At 36.2% G+C, this 16,518-nt stretch overlaps 1 protein-coding gene across 1 annotated transcript; it reads right to left on the bottom strand.

The window, feature by feature from the left end:
* Window positions 1-12,654: 12,654 nt before the first annotated feature.
* Window positions 12,655-13,344, bottom strand: LOC114424153. Its single transcript, XM_028391007.1, has 2 exons — window positions 13,285-13,344; window positions 12,655-13,221 (listed from the first exon to the last, which is right to left on the bottom strand). The coding sequence occupies exons 1-2, from the start codon at window positions 13,342-13,344 to the stop codon at window positions 12,655-12,657; spliced, it is 627 nt and encodes a 208-aa protein (XP_028246808.1).
* Window positions 13,345-16,518: the final 3,174 nt, after the last annotated feature.

Genomic DNA, 16,518 nt, shown 5'->3' with positions numbered 1-16,518 from the left:
TTTATCTTTTAACTTAAATTAAGTATTTTGTAAATTTAACCTGTTTTAAATTAAGAGTCACTTAGTCTTTGTTTTGTTTTGCACACATTTTCATTTAGAGAACCTAAATCTTAAGAAAAATACTAGACTAAATTATATTTATCTCTCCTATATATATTTAACACTTATTACAATCGACTTTCTTCCATTAAAATGAATTACCTTGTGTTAATATTTAGTGCAAGGTCAAAAAGCCCTTCTACTTAACCTAGTCCTAGAAGCTCAATATCATGGTGTTTACTACAACCCTTCTACCATCCTCTAATCCCTCTCCATTGTGCTCTCTTACTATCTTTGACAACGATGTCAACATCACCTTACTTTAGATTTGACTTCCTTGCTCCCATGTCAGATTTAACCTCCTTGCTATTAGAACATCTTTAGTGGTAGATTTCAAAGTGAGATCTTAGACCACTTTTTAATAGATCCTACGGCACTATGTAAGATTGAAAATCTCTCAAAATCTATATCATTTTTTTTAGTGGTAGATCTCATTTTGTGATCTTAGATAATTTTTAATATGTCCTACATGAATCCCACTTTTAAATATTTAACAAATTAAATATAATTATCAAAGTTTTATTCTCTCGTTTCACTCGTTCACTCATTTTTACCTCTCCTCCGTCTTTCCTCATCTTTCTTTCTTCCATTTTCTTTTTTTTTTTCTTCCCTCTCTTCTCATCTCCATGCATCTTTTTCTTTCTTTCTTTCTTCTTCTTCTTCCTCCGCCACAACCCCCCCTTCACTAGTATGTCTATTTTTTGTCTGCTTTTTTTGTTGTTTTTTTGTCTTTATTTTGCTTTCTTCTTCTTCATCTGGTTTTTTATCTCCTTCTGTCGATTTTTTGGTTTGTTCTCCTCCCACGTTTTGCTGTTAGGGAGAGAGAGCAAAAAAATTGTTTTTTTAACCGTATGTAAATCTCAAGGGTTCTTGTACAAGAACTCATTCTTCATGCTGGAGATCTGCCCAACTCTTTTATTGAGAGATCTAGTGAAGATCAGATCTTAAACTTAAAATCTTTGCTCAAGATTTGATACTAAAGTTGCTCTTAGATTCACGTGTTCTCTTGTTGTCATCGACATCATCTTTCTCTAGATCTGACCTCTTCACGGTCAAATCCGGGCCCCTCCACCATGTTACATCATTGTCCTTGATGCCCACATCACCTATCTCTAGATCTGACCTCCTTGCTTCCGCACCAAATCAATCCTGTCCCCATGCATTTAGAAAGAAATATCATTGTTCCCATGCACATCATTTTTGAATAGTTGACTATGTTAAGAAAGATAAGGAACACACTCACACATTATAAGAGTTTAAAGTTCTCTTTTGTAGCTGAAAACTGAAACAATAGTTGTTGAACTATGTAATCGAAGAAGACATCAACAAGTTTGGTTTTCAATGTTAATGGTGAGAGGTTTTTCCCACGGAAGAGTTCCCAACCCAAACAGGATTGAGATAAGAGGATCCACTAATCCCTTTTCTCTTTCTTATAGTAGGAGAAGGGAAGATTAGTTTTTGAAGAAAACATTAGCAGGAAATAAGTTCTCAGGCCCTCTTGTGGGAAGGGAGGATGTGGAGGTATCAATCTTACAATTTGCGGATGACACTTTGATCTTTGGTAAACCATCCTTGAGAAACATTTTATTTTTGAAAAGCATGCTTAGATGCTTTGAATTGGCTTTTGGTTTAAAAGTCAACTTTCATAATTTTAAGATAGTTGGCATTGAGGTAGATGACCGAGAGATACAAAGGTTTCCAACTCTTCTCAATTGCAAATCTATGTCCGTCCTTTTTGTTTACTTGGGGATCTCGGTGGGGGAAAATCTTAAAATGGAATCTACGTGGGAACCTATTCTACAGAAGGTGTGGAACAAGCGTTCTCTATGGACGCATAGACTTCTCTCTTACAAACGTAGAATCTGCCTCATAAACTTTGTTCTTTATGCAATTCCTCTATTTTATCTCTCTTTTTATCTCATGCCCCCAAAAGGTTGTTAAGGAGTTTAATAAAATTCAGAGGCAACTTTTGTGGGGAAGAAAAGAGGAAGAGGGAAAGGCACGAGTCAAGTGGGAGAAGGTGTGTTCCCCAAAGGAGGAAGAAGGTTTGGGACAGAAAATATTCACATCTTTAACGAAGCACTCCTAACTAAATGGAGGTGGAGGATGCTTCTTAGTCAAAGCTGCTTGTAGCTTAAAGTCCTCTTATCTATGTATGGTGACATCTCGTGCACATGAAGTAGGAGGGTTGTAGGGAATGCATACCTTTGGCGGAAATACATATTAAAGGCGGGTGGAGGCTTGGGTGGGGAGTGCTGGTTTGAGTGAAGTGTAGAATGGAAGGTAAAAAATGGAAAAAGGGTAGAGTTTTGGCACCATTTATGGTTGGGAGATGATTCCCTGGTTGTTAAGTACCCTAAGATATAAGCGAATTCGGATCAGAAACAAAGCACAATGTTTGATATGGGTGGTTGGAGTGATGGGGGGGTGGGAATGGAATATGATGTGGAGGAGAAATTCATTTTCTTGGGAGATTCCAATGTTCAATACCTTTTTGGAGCAAGTGCAGGTATGTCAACTGGAAGAGCAGAAGGAGGACCTATGGTTTTGGAAGAGGTGTGGTTCGGGCCTATACTCGGTTAGAAATGCATACAAGGTCCTAAGGGAAGATGACTTTCTTTTGGAAACTAAACCTCAATTTAAAGGAGTTTGGGATTCCATTATCCCTTCAAATGTTGCTTTATCTGCATGGAGGGTACAAACAACACACAATCTTCTCAAAAGAAATATCATCCATCAACAATAGGAAGCAATGTGCATCTAGAGGAAGAGAAGACCTGCCATCTTCTGTTTTCGTGCCCCTTTTCTTCAAGTATTTGGCAAAAATGTTTCTTGTGGGCAGGGATGCATAGCGTCAACCAGCATTTTGGCTTGAACACCAAGGGAAATCATACATGGAAAACAATTTGGTTTGCGGTGATTTGGACTCTTTGGAGTCACAGAAATGAAAATTTGTTTCAAGATGCTAATTTGGATAGTCAAAAGGTGTGGGAGCTTGTGTAAAGGAGATCGTGGGCTTGGCTGAAATGGAAAGTAAAAGGCTAGCAGTACTCCATGTTCGATTGGATCTCTCAACCTATTATTTGCCTGATGGGCGGCTATTAGACTTAGAGATGGTTACAACTATGGTTTGGAACTGCTATATTATATGCAATGATACAGAAATACAAACCATATGGTGGGATCTCGGGCCATTTGTAGGAATGAAGGTCATTGGTATAGGATTTATGTCAATTAATTGATCAACCTGTATATGAATGATTTTGTTAAGCCTTGGATGGAGGGTTCAAAGTTAGGCAGGCTTTCGAGCTTACTCTTTGTATTCTCTCCGGGCTTGTACTGATTTTATATATAAATATATACATGTCTCTTTTGGATGATAAAAAAATGGTGAGAGGTTTATTCTCTTATAGCTGTTAATGGTGAAGATATATCTGATTCTATCTGTTCAATCATTTATCTTTTGTATCCAATTTCAACAAGTTTGGTATTTTCAGTAGGATTCATCTCTATCAAATGTTGATTATTCAGCCATTCCATTTGGGAATAAAAGAAACCTTTAACTTGTTTAAAATGTTTTTCTTTTTTGATGGAGTCATGTTTTGGGTTTTGGTTTGGATGGATGTTTGATGGCGACAGTGTTTGATGCATGTGGTGATCCTAGAATTTGGGTGCATTTTTGGGTTTCAGTAAGTTCATATGGACTTGAGGAAGAGGAGAGCAATAGGAAGACAAGTGCAATTTAGTTCAGATATTTCATTAAACATGGCTGTGCAAGGCACCTGACTGTTTCAGCCTTCAGGTTAACGAAAACCAAACTGTTATGGTGGAGGGGGTGGCCATGTAACGAACTTGCAATAATTAGGGGTTTTCTTTAGGGTAAAATAGCAAGAGGTGTCCAAGTGTAATTTGCTCAAAATATTATTTACAATTCATGAGTTTAACAAAACAGTAAAGAAAAATAAGATGTCTTTAAAAATTTTAAATGTCTCAGCAAGCAGAAAAAAGGGGGAAAATAATAATAGAAGAGCACTCTCATACAATTAGCAAGAATACTTATTGTAACCTGATTTGGTTAACCAATTGTGTTTTTTAGTTCTTGTTTCTATCACCCCTTCACTTTTTCCTTGGATGAAACTTATTTATGAACTCATTTTAAAACTTGTGTTTTGCGAAAGTGTTTATGAAAAAGTTTAAAGTTTACATATATATTATTTAATCTCTTTTCTAGTGTGTTTTTTTTATTTATTTATTTTAATAAGTATTTTAAATGTGTGCTACTAATGAATCTTCTTGATGATATGTTTAATAAAAAATATTATTGAAGAGATAGATGGACTTAGCTTCATCATGATGAAAATAAATGCATGCAATTTGTATAATGCAAGATGAAGATCATATGCTGAATATTGGGATCAATAGCCTAGAATGTCAATTCCTCGATTAGAATTATGACGTATTAGTAAACATCGTCAACTTATTGAATCTATGAAGATCTATATCACGACACCTCAACAATCAAATGTCTTGACATATCTCAAAATGCAAGGACTGGAGTAATGACAACAAGAAAGATTCACTTAAAGCATTCAAATTTCCTTTTTTGAACAAACTTACTTCTACCAATACAGTTTTTCATCATCTGAAGAAGTCTATTCAAGTTACAAAAGAAAAGTGAAATAAAATAAGATCCTCACAAGAAAATATCTTCCTCTTTGAGCTTCACCATACAGCAACCTTGTTCCATACACACACAACTCAGTCAGTTAATTTTCCATAACGAGAGTTAGACATAAAGATTCAATTAAAAATTAAATACAAGTTCAAGGACTCATTTTTTATTTTTAAAAAAAGTTTAAAAACATCGAAATAGTACAATGACTTGCATAATATAAAGAATTTATTATTTTTTAGTTCCTAAATTTTTTTATAGGTCAATATCTTTTAATTTTTTTTTTCCATTTTTTACGTTTAGTCCCTTAAACTTTTTTTCTCCCTTACTTTTAGTCTCTTTTTAAGGGACTAAAAAAAGATAAGAGTTAGTAAAAAAAGCTCAACAACTAAACTGAAATTCTACAAAATTTATAAATTAAAAAGATAGTAAACTCTAATATAAATTATGTTCAAAAGGAAAATATATTGTTTTTTATTTTCTAAAAAATATATTTATTTATTTATTTACAAATTATGAAAATTATAAAAAATAGTTTTAAATAAATTATGAAATTATATTTTATTTATACAATTAATTTTTTAATTATAAAAGATATATAAGATTTTTAAAACTATAATTATTGTTATAATTTTTTTCTTTAAAAAAAATATTTGAATAAATGGAGAATTTTAGTCAACTAACTCTTTAACCTTAAGCTAGTTTTGTCAAACATAATCTATCTAAAATTTTAGAAATATATAAATAAATAAAGAGGGAAGGTTTATCCTTTCTTTTTGCTTCCTAACCCATAAGAAATACATAATTAGATCAATTAAATAAGATAGGATGATGTTATTATAGTTTATTGGTGCAACAAATAAAATAAGATAAGAGATATGATAATTAGTTATTCTATCTTGTCTATAATTAATAGAATTATTAAAACTATCTAGGCCTTGCCATGTGTTGGCTGAATAAATTTTAATTTTTTTCGTTATTTCATTCTATTACTTGATTTGTTATTTATTTTTTCTGGGTTTTCTTTAAAAATCAATGCAGCACGCATGTTTCAATGTTAATTTTATCTTATCATTTTTCATTGAGTGAATAGGCATTTTGGTCCCTGCCTTTGTAGCCATTTTGCATATTAGTCCATATCCTATTGAAATGTAAAAAATAATCCCTATTTTTACATCCGCTATGCAAATAAGTCCCTACTGTTAAAATCCAATTTCCTCTGTTAGTTAAATGTCTATGTGGCAAGTCTTAGTCCATGTAAGCAAACTCATGTGGCAAGTCTGAGTCCATGTCAGCAAACCCATGTGGCAAGTCTTTGGACTGAATTGAAAAATTATCATAAGTTAGGTTAAAAAGCATTCAAAAATGAAGTAAACCCATTTTTCCCCAAAATGTTTCACTGCCTTACTGCGATTTCATAGGATTTTTTCACGGTTTGCTCTTTGCTCTTTCCTCGACTGCATTCCCTTCGTTGGTGATTGTCACTCTTTGCGCTTCGCACTCAGGTTCGTGGTTGTTTTGCGTTCGTCTTTGTTGCATTGTTTTCGTGGATTCATTTGGGGTTTTATATGTTGAAGGGTTTTGATATAGCATGGATTCATTGTTACTTTGTTTTATGGTCCTTTATTATTTTGATTTATGATGCTCTGTTTTTATACATGACATTGCATCTTGTTATGTGATGTTCCTATGTTTGAGTTAGGTTTTTTATTTCCTAATATATGGCAATGTTTGTGGTTTCTAATTGTGTAGAATGGATGGTAATACAACTTTAATATTGCACCATGGAGGAAGATTCACTCCACGTGCCAGTGATGGAAAGGTTGAATATATAGGCGGAGAATTTGACGTTTGGGAGGATATATCTGTAGATTACATGAGCGCGTGAGATATGAGGTCCACATGTGGGGGGAAAAGGTTGAGGTCAATTTAGCTGAATGGACATGCACTTGTAGAGTTTGGCAACTAACAGGTTGTGTTCTGTACAGTCTTTTTTTTTTCATTCATAACCTACATGTGTGCTGATTTTACAACTTTGATGTAGGGATGTCATGCCGACATGTCATTGCAACAATAAGTCACAAAGGAGGCAAGCCTAAGGACATGTGTCATGACTGGCTGTCCATAGAGGCTTATAATAAGACACATCACCATTTTATTGAGCCACTCCAAGGACCACAATATTGGGCCCAGACACAGTATGCACAACCTGTTTCACCACATAAAAAGGTTCAAAGAGGAAGGCTTAAGAAAAATAAGAGAGATGCAGATGAAGACAATGTCATAGGACATAGGATAAAGAGGAAATTGCCTGAGTTTATGTGACACCCTCTACCCTCACGAAAAACAAATAAAAGGAAACAAAATCACGCAGAATTTTTTTTTTAAAAAAACTCATTGACTTTAAATTAATTTCAAAAGATAAAGGGTTCACATTCTCTTAATGAAAACATAATAGAAATTGTTCGAATAAAAACAAAATTATCCCGGCTCAAAACAAGGCCGTCCTTGCTGAATAAAAGAAAAACACTACAATAGAAAATGTAACGCAATCATATCATTCACATAAATTATAACATGCAAAAATCCCAATGTCACACTTATCAGAGCATGTCCGTATCACGAACTAAGTCTCTTCATCTCTAGCGTGGAACTCATCATGTGATGGCTCACCTGAACAAAATGGCAATCAGCCCAAACACAAACACACACCAGGAATGAGTTATCACATTCATATATAATAAAACATTAGAACATGTAAAAACATATAATACTTAAAGACAACATCACTTAATAAAATCATACACATTATTCACATCCATTCAAGTTCACACATTCCAGAAAATAATATCAACCCATAATTGTTAACTCAATGGAAGTCAAACACAAGCGTTATGCACCAATTATACTAAGACTCAAGCCTATATGCAATGTGGTACCATGTCAGTGAAAAACCACACTGGGGCGCTTAGGAGTACATAACAGGACACACCGCACAATGGATATGACAGGTCACTCTCACTAAGTAAAATCATAGGGAGACCAGTCAGGGTCACGCTGTTTTGCGAGAATGCTCCAACCACGTGGGATCGGCACAGGCTTAAAGGAGCACTCAAACCGTTCAAAAAAGCTAACAATATGGACACATACAGTGAAATCAAATTTCACCAAAAGGGAATAGACATATTACATTGTGTAGTGTAGGTGGGAATCGCAGTCTCAACAAAAAGAAATATATGCAATGACACAATACGTGCTATTCATAAATTTTTATTACAAACAAAAAGGAATATAATTATTTGGGTCAAATTCCTTCATTCAAATGATAACAATTCATTGACACATTAAAAAAAAGTAATTCACAAGCACAAAACAACAAATATTATACGCGTTGATAAAAGATATTACACTAAATTTAGCGTAAGAATTATTCAATTTGAAAGAATCATGAATTAATATTTTATAAAAGCAACCCAAAATACCCCAAAATTGATCCTCTAGAGATCCTTATACATATTCCTTCTAATCCCCAAGCGTGAGTAACTCATCCCTTACCTCGATGTAGTCGCTCAAATGTTCTCCGTTAGCAATTGTGGCATTTCTGGTGCTCTCTAGAGCTCCTCATCCGATTTCTTTGTTAGGGTTCTTGTGCGTCAGAAGAAGAAAAAGGAACATAAGTGTTTTGTAAACGCTGCTCTAGGTTAACATTTGGTTTATATAGTGAGAATTTATGACCTAATTATTTATTTATTTATTTATTTATTAATTTCTTATTAATTTATTAAAAGTTACGGTTGTTACAATTCCACCCCCCTTAAAAAAGGTTTTGCCCCCGAAACTTACCGGTATCGAATAAGGTAGGATATGCATCACGCATCTGACCCTCTAGTTCCCAGGTGGCATCCTCGCCTGAAACACTTCCCCATACAACTTTGACCAAGGGAATCTCTTTCCCCCTTAGCTGCTTAACCATACGATCGTCGATCCTTAGTGGTTGTGTTTCATATGTCAAGTTCTCTTTCACTTGGACATCGTCCAACTCGATCACGTGCGAAGGATCATGGACATATTTTCTAAGCTGAGAGATATGGAAGACACTATGGAGATTTGAGAGAGATGGTGGCAAAGCCACCTGATACGCAACTGGACCGACATGCTTTAGGATTTCAAAGTTGAGTATGTGAAAAGATTGTATGACCAAGTGAAGGTGCAAATTGCAAAGAAGAATGAAAGTTATACTAAGCAAGCCAACAAGAAAGGGAAAGAAGTGGTACTTGAACCTGGTGATGATCCTGGACATTTGAGGGCAAATGTTTTCAAAGAAGGAGGGAATGATGAGAATCCTGAAATTGGCCAAATACAGGCTAAAGGCCCAAGTGGAGAAGGGTGAAGGCCCAAGTGGAGAAGGATAAAGCCCCCGAGTGGAGAAGGATGAAGGCCCAAGTGGAGAAGGATGAAGGCCCAGAGGCAAAGACACTACCAAGACTACTAATTGTTGCTGAAGGCCCAAACTAACTTGAAGGCCCAAGTTAAATAAGTTTTTAGTTATAATTTATTTTTATTGTAATTTTGGCCCAAATTGTTTAGAAGGCCCATGTCTATTTTTATCTTTTTGTTAAGATACACTATAAGTATCTGTTTTTGTTTTCAATAAAAAACACTTTTGGCATTTGATAAAATTTGGTGAGAGTTTCTCTCTGGATTCCTTGTTGAACCAATATCAGACTTATCAAGGTAATCCTTGTGGCGTCTACCCTGACTTATCTTCCTTCACCGGAAGTGGCGTCTACCCTGACTTATCTTCCTTCACCGGAAGTGGCGTCTACCGTGACTTATCTTCCTTCATCGGAAGTGGCGTCTACCCTGACTTATTTTCCTTCATCGGAAGTGGTGTCATCCAAACTCTATAACCTGTATCAAGCGATCTGCCCCGTAAAGTTCACATCATTAGGTAAGACTAAAACTGGTGCAGTGGTCAACCTTTCCTTAAAGGTACGGAAACTACTCTCACACTGGGCATCCCACACAAAAACTTGACCCTTACGAGTAAGCTTAGTCAAAGGTAAGGCTAGCTTAGAAAAACCCTCTATGAATCTACGGTAGTGTTGGACAAGTGGCCTCAGATATCTTAAGAAAGGGGGGGGGTTGAATTAAGATATTACAAATTATTTCCCCAATTAAAAAATTCTATTTAACTTTCTATTCCAGTTGTAAATTCCCTTAATAATGAATTTCTTAAATGTTGATTCAAATAGAACAATTTGAATATGAATATAAAACAATAATAAATAAAGGAGTTTAAGGGAAGAGAAAGTGCAAACTCAGATTTATACTGGTTCGGCCACACCCTTGTGCCTACGTCTAGTCCCCAAGCAACCCGCTTGAGAGTTCCACTATCTTGTAAATTCCTTTTACAAGTTCTAAACACACAAGGACAATCCTTCCTTTGTGTTTAGAATTCTTTCACAACAAGAGACCCTCGGTCTCTTAATCCCTTTTCAGAATGAAGAAGAAGAAAAGAATAAATCTTTCTTGAAAAAGATAGATTGAACAATTTGAGCACTCAAATAATTCCTTATTGAATCACAAGTGTTTTGGCCAAGGAATTTGTAAGAGGATAAAACGATTTTGCTTTTTAAGAGGATAAGACCTTTTTGTTCTGAAAAAACTCTTAGCAAATTCGTGTCTCAAGTCACATATATATAGACCTTTGATAGCCATTCAAGAACCACACAAAAAGATGTGACTGTTGAGAATATTTTCTGAAAATCTGCTCTGGTAATCGATTACAGTATATGTGTAATCGATTACAAGCTTTAAAATTTGAATTAAAACGTTCAGAAACTGCTGGTAATCGATTACCATATATGTGTAATTGATTACACAGTGCAAATTTTGAATTCAAATTTTAATAGCTGTTGTAAATCAGTTTTGGCCACTGGTAATCGATTACATCCTCTGGTAATCGATTACCAGAGAGTAAATTTGTTTGAAAACAGACTTTTTAACTTAAATTTCTTGGCCAAACCTTTTGCTACTTCAATTGGAATTCCCTTCCTATTTAATATACCCTTTCTAAGACTCTAGAGACTGTCTTGATCATCCATCTTGAATATCTTTAATTTCTTTGTCTTGAATAAAGCTTTGAGACGCATGTGAACCTTTGGCATCATCAAAACATTCAGCTTGATCCTTTGTCTACAGGTAGTATCCTGCTAAACCAAGGAAACTCTTAATCTCAAACACTAACTTAGGACTCTCCCAACTCATCACCGATTCTACTTTGGAAGGATCTACTGCTATCCTTCCCCTGGATATAACGTGCCCTAAGAAGCTCACCTCCTCTAGCCAAAAATCACACATGGACAACTTAGCATACAGCCTGTTGTCTTTGAAGGTTTGCAATACAACTCTCAGATGCTCTTCATGTTCCTCTCTAGTCTTAGAATACACCAAGATATCATCTATGAAGACCACTACAAAACTATCTAGGTAGGGGTGAAAGATCCTATTCATATAATCCATGAACACACCAGGGACGTTGGTCACACCAAAAGGCATAACCAAGTACTCATAATGACCATAACGGGTCCTAAAGGCAGTCTTCGGAACATCTTCAGGCTTCACTCTAATCTAGTGGTAACCTGACCTAAGATCTATCTTACTGAATACACAAGCCCCCACTAATTGATCCATCAGGTCATCTATCCTAGGCAAAGGGTACCTATTCTTAATCTTTACCTTATTCAACTGACGATAATCTACACAAAACCTCATAGTCCCATCCTTCTTCTTAACTAACAAGACTGGCGCTCCCCAGGGTGACACACTAGGCCTCACAAACTGTTTCTCTAACTGTTTCTTAAGCTCACTCAACTCTACAGGGGACATCCTATAAGGTGCTATGGATATGGGTCCAGTACCGGGCACTAGGTCTATAGAGAACTCGACCTCTCTCTCAGGTGGTAATCTTGACACCTCCTCAAACACCTCTGGAAACTCTCTCACCAATGGTATATCACTCACATGGGTTTTGGTCTCAACACTCATACTAGCTAAGATCATATATACCTGTGCATCCTCCCTTAAAGAGGCCTCAACTTGGTTAGCAGAAAAAAACATATCACCTTCACTCACACCAAACTTAGGAAAGACAATAGATTTCTCAAAACAATTTAATAAGACGTGATTGGAAGATAACCAGTCCATACCAAGAATAACATCAATTTGACTCAAAGGTAAAACAAATAAATCAATCAGAAACTGTCTATCAGAAATTAAGACAGGACATTGCAAGCACACATCAGAAGTTAAAACAGACCCACTAGCAAGTGTATTCACAATCAAGTCAAATTTCAAGGAAGACACGGGTAAGGCAAGTTTTTCAACACAGACACGAGAAATAAACGAATGGGTCGCACCTGAATCATACAATATAACCAAAGGATCTTGACTTATGAAACACATACCTTGGATGAGATCATTCGACTGTGCGGCATCAACACCACTAAGAGCAAACACTCTCCCTGTGGTCCTTGGTCATCCACTCTGGTTATTTAGACTTCCACTCCTCTTCTCCTTCCTCGGATGTGGGCAACTGGTACTCAGGTGGCCTTTACCTTGGCAGTTAAAGCAAGTAACCTCTCTATCTGTGCACTCACAAACATGATGCCCAAGCCGACCACACTTCCCACACCTGAGTGGTGTAGTAACAATAGCAGGAGCACCACTTCCACCACTACCTCTACCGGCAGGCTGAGACACTCTGTTAACTGGATGAGAACTCCCACCAACTGGTTGAAGTCCTCCACCAGTCCTCCGTCCCCCAAAACTGTGGCCATATTGCCCAGGAGGGGCAGAATATGGCTTAGCACGATTGTGGGTCATTGGCTTCTTTTTTTCCCATGTCTGGCATTGACGTTCCTATAAAATGCAATCTTCTCCCACTGATCCTCGCCAAAGATCCTACACATGTTCATCAACTGTGCAAAGTTGTGAATACCGTGACAATTCACCATCATCTTTACTTCTGGTCGGAGGCCATTAACAAATTTCATGCATTTGGACCTCTCCCCAGCTTCCCCCTGATAATGAGGAAAATACCTTACAAGGTTCTCAAACTTCACTGCATACTCTGCCACCGTCATACTCCCTTGTTTTAGCTCAAGGAACTCCATCTCCTTCCTATTTTTCACATCTTCTGGAAAATACTTCTCCAGAAAAGTCTGTCTGAAGGTCCCCCATGGAACAAAAGCACCACCTGCTCCCTCTAAACGTGGACGAGTGTTCTCCCACCAATACTCCACCTCATCTGCTAGCATGTGGGTAGCAAACAACACCTTCTGATGGTCCTGACACTCCGTCAACTGGAAGATCTTCTCAATCTCCCTCAGCCAAGCCTCAGCACCCTCAGGATCATAACTCCCTTTGAAGGTAGGTGGGTTGTTCCTCTAAAAGCAATCTAAACCATGGTACATAGTTGCTCCCCCACCGCCTCCCTGATTGGCCATAACTTGCGCCAAGTTGTTCAAGGCCTCGGTAAGAAGTCGTTCTCGCTCATTTCTCCTAGCCATTACTTCCTATGTCACGCAAGCAACAAAACTTTGAAAAGAGAGAAAAAAAAATACCAATACAATACAGTACAACTCTAATCAAACAAAACAAACACAACACATCAGAGTACACAAGGAAATACAGAAAGCTCATAACACACATGGCCGAAAGGTCCGACCTGCTCTGATACCACTAAATGTGACACTCTCTACCCTCACAAAAAACAAATAAAAGGAAACAAAATCACGCAAAAAAATTTTTTTATAAAAAAACTCATTGACTTTAAATTAATTTCAAAAGATTAAGGGTTCACATTCACTTAATGAAAACATAATAGAAATTGTTCGAATAAAAACAAAATTATCCCGGCTCAAAACAAGGTCGTCCTTGCTGAATAAAAGAAAAAAACTACAATAGCACTATTAGAAAATACACTTTCAACACCGGTTATTTAGAACATTCTACATCGGTTCTAAAACCGATGTTGAAAGTGCCTATGTTGAATATATGAATGTTAACATCGGTTTTGGAGAACCGATGTTAACATGTATATGACAACATCGGTTCTCTAAATACCCGATGTTAAACACAATGAACAACAGCAAAAAACTGTACGCATGATGAACGTTGACATCGATTTTCCAGTAAAACCTATGTTAATATGTTATTTTAACATCGGTTTTTTAGAAAAACCGATGTTAATGTATTACATTAACATCGGTTATGTGTACATAACCGATGTTAATATTCAAATGTTCGCATCGGTTATTTATAACTAACCAATGTTAATGTACAAGTGTTGACATCGGTTATCTACAGATAACCGATGTTAAAATACAAACGCTGACATTGGTTATACACAAATAACCGATGTTAATATACAAACGTTAACATCGGTTTTCTATTACAACCGATGTTAAGGTTCATATCGACATTGGTTTTTGTAAATAACCGATGTTGTTTATGATATTAGCATCGGTTTTTGTTAATAACCAATGTTGTTTTTAAGTATTTTTTTTATATATACTTTATGTTTTTACAGTAAACCCAAAAATTGTACCTGTCAAATGCAATTTCAGTAGGCCTAATTCACAGCAAATAAACATTTTATTCTGCTTTCAAGCAGTTTTAATGATAATAAACATCAAATAATTGATTTATCATAAAGAACAATCATCAAATGAATTCAATGTTCATGTTACATAGAAAATGTAAAAAATGTTAAACCAAAGTAAACTAAAGCTAAAGATAATGTCCCTAAATCCTAGGCCTGATCTCTAACTCGGAGAAAAAACTGTGCCCACTGGATTCGCAATGCTTTTAATCTCTCTGGCTCCAATGGTCTAGGATCGTTAAAATACTGTATGATGAAATAAATCATAATAAGTTTGATAATGTAATACAAATTATAAATAAATTAATTTTGTTTGAAATAAACTTACCGCTTCCCAATTATTTCTAAAAGTTCCTAAAATGATGGTGGACATCCAGTGCATCACATAGTAGCCGCACTCAGTACTTCCTTTTTGTCTATTACACTAAATACATAATGAAATTTGGATATTAATTAAACAACTAGTGTACAGACACATAAAGAAATATATATAAGTTGAAGTTTTATGTAAATGACGTACCTTGATGACAATCCACCTAGCAGAAGCCTTTGATTTAGGCTGTGGAGCATCATCAAGACCCTTGATAGCACTGTTCCATATGAGTAACAATTAAAAACTGGTGTTTTACGTTGTGTTATTACAATGCAAATGTATTGAAAAGAACACTAACCTATTAATAATCCCCTTAAGGTAGTTGTCTGGCCTGTTATGCAATGAACAAAACCAGACAACTAGGTGTTCCTTGGGCAGGATGACCACCATCTGCCAGTGTCCACTACAGTAAAACCTAAAATGGGTTAGTACATTAGTAAACATTAATTAAATTTATTTATTTTGTGACTTACCCATTTAGGTAGGCTCCAAGATAGACATCGCGTTGTGAACTCTACATCCAACTCTTTATGTAACTTTCAGACTCAAACTGCGATTGCCCAGACCTCTGAATGGACTGTGGCTCGAGGAATCCATAGATATAAGAATTCCCCACTCGCATACATGTTTCAGTGAGATGCCTGTTTATGTTAAGTCAGAGTTAAATATTTATGAATTGAAAGCCATAACTTAGGTAATTAAAAGCCTTTTATATAAAGACTTACAGAATCCACAACTGTAACACTGATATGTTGAGACATTGACCACCGTGTGCGATTTCGGAGAAGTCTTCGTGCTTTATGTAGAGGGGGAAATCTGGATTAACGACCCCGAACACGGTGGCATCCCATCTAACCTGATAAGGCCTCAAGAAAAGCTCTGGGATGGTCAATGTCATTAGATAAAGCGGATCATCGACCTTCGGATCGGGCTTCAGAGGTGGTTTTGGCGGAGACACAGCTACCTGTTCATGAAAGAAAGTTAAATAGCCTAATTTAAGGCACACTTAATGAATTAATTTAAAAAGAAGAAACATATAGTAAGGACAATAAGTACCTACTGTGATAAAGACTTGACCAGATGTGTCGGCCAAGCAAGGAAGGTGTGAAGTGCCTGCCCCACTAAGGAAACCTCATCAGTGGGTACAGGAAGCTTGCAAGACCATGTTTTTTACCCCTAAGGTGTGAAGTACATGGTCTTTTTTACCCCTAACAATCTTAGAAGTAAATATAGACCATGTTTTTACGCCATAGCCTTATACTATTTATATTTACATATTAGCAAAAAGAAACAGTAAAATCTGAAGGACAAATAGTTAAGAAAGTTGTTCATTAGCAGCAAATATCCTTCCCTCCTCAAGTGCAAGCTTTTTGCGTAGCCGCTCTTGGTGCTCAAAAAATCCCAAAAACAAATCCCTCTTATTACTAGCTATTTTGAATTCTTTAGTTCCTGAATGTACAACCTTCAAATTTCTACTCGTTCCCCTCTTTAATAATGAGGAGGATCTTCATAGGACTTCATCCAGCTGATGTTTGTCGCCAGTTTCATCGTCCACCACCCTTTTCTTCTCTGCCTTCTCACGTGAGAAGACAGAGAAGAAAAGGGTGGTGGATGATGAAACTGGCGACAAACATGAGCTGTATGAAGTCCTAAGGATACCATCTAAAACAAAAAACCGATGCCTCAATCAGAGAAAAATGTAGTTGT

This window comes from Glycine soja, chromosome 8, assembly GCF_004193775.1.
Source record: "Glycine soja cultivar W05 chromosome 8, ASM419377v2, whole genome shotgun sequence".
Taxonomy (NCBI): Eukaryota; Viridiplantae; Streptophyta; class Magnoliopsida; order Fabales; family Fabaceae; genus Glycine; species Glycine soja.
This window is presented reverse-complemented; position numbering and strand designations above follow the sequence as displayed.

Excerpts from the sequence above, each read along its gene's own strand:
- LOC114424153 (XM_028391007.1), bottom strand. The coding sequence starts at position 13,344 with ATGGCTAGGAGAAATGAGCGAGAACGACTTCTTACCGAGGCCTTGAAC. Across the intron at positions 13,222-13,284 it reads CCTTGAACAACTTGGCGCAA|AGGAACAACCCACCTACCTT; the intron begins GTTATGGCCAAT and ends GATTGCTTTTAG.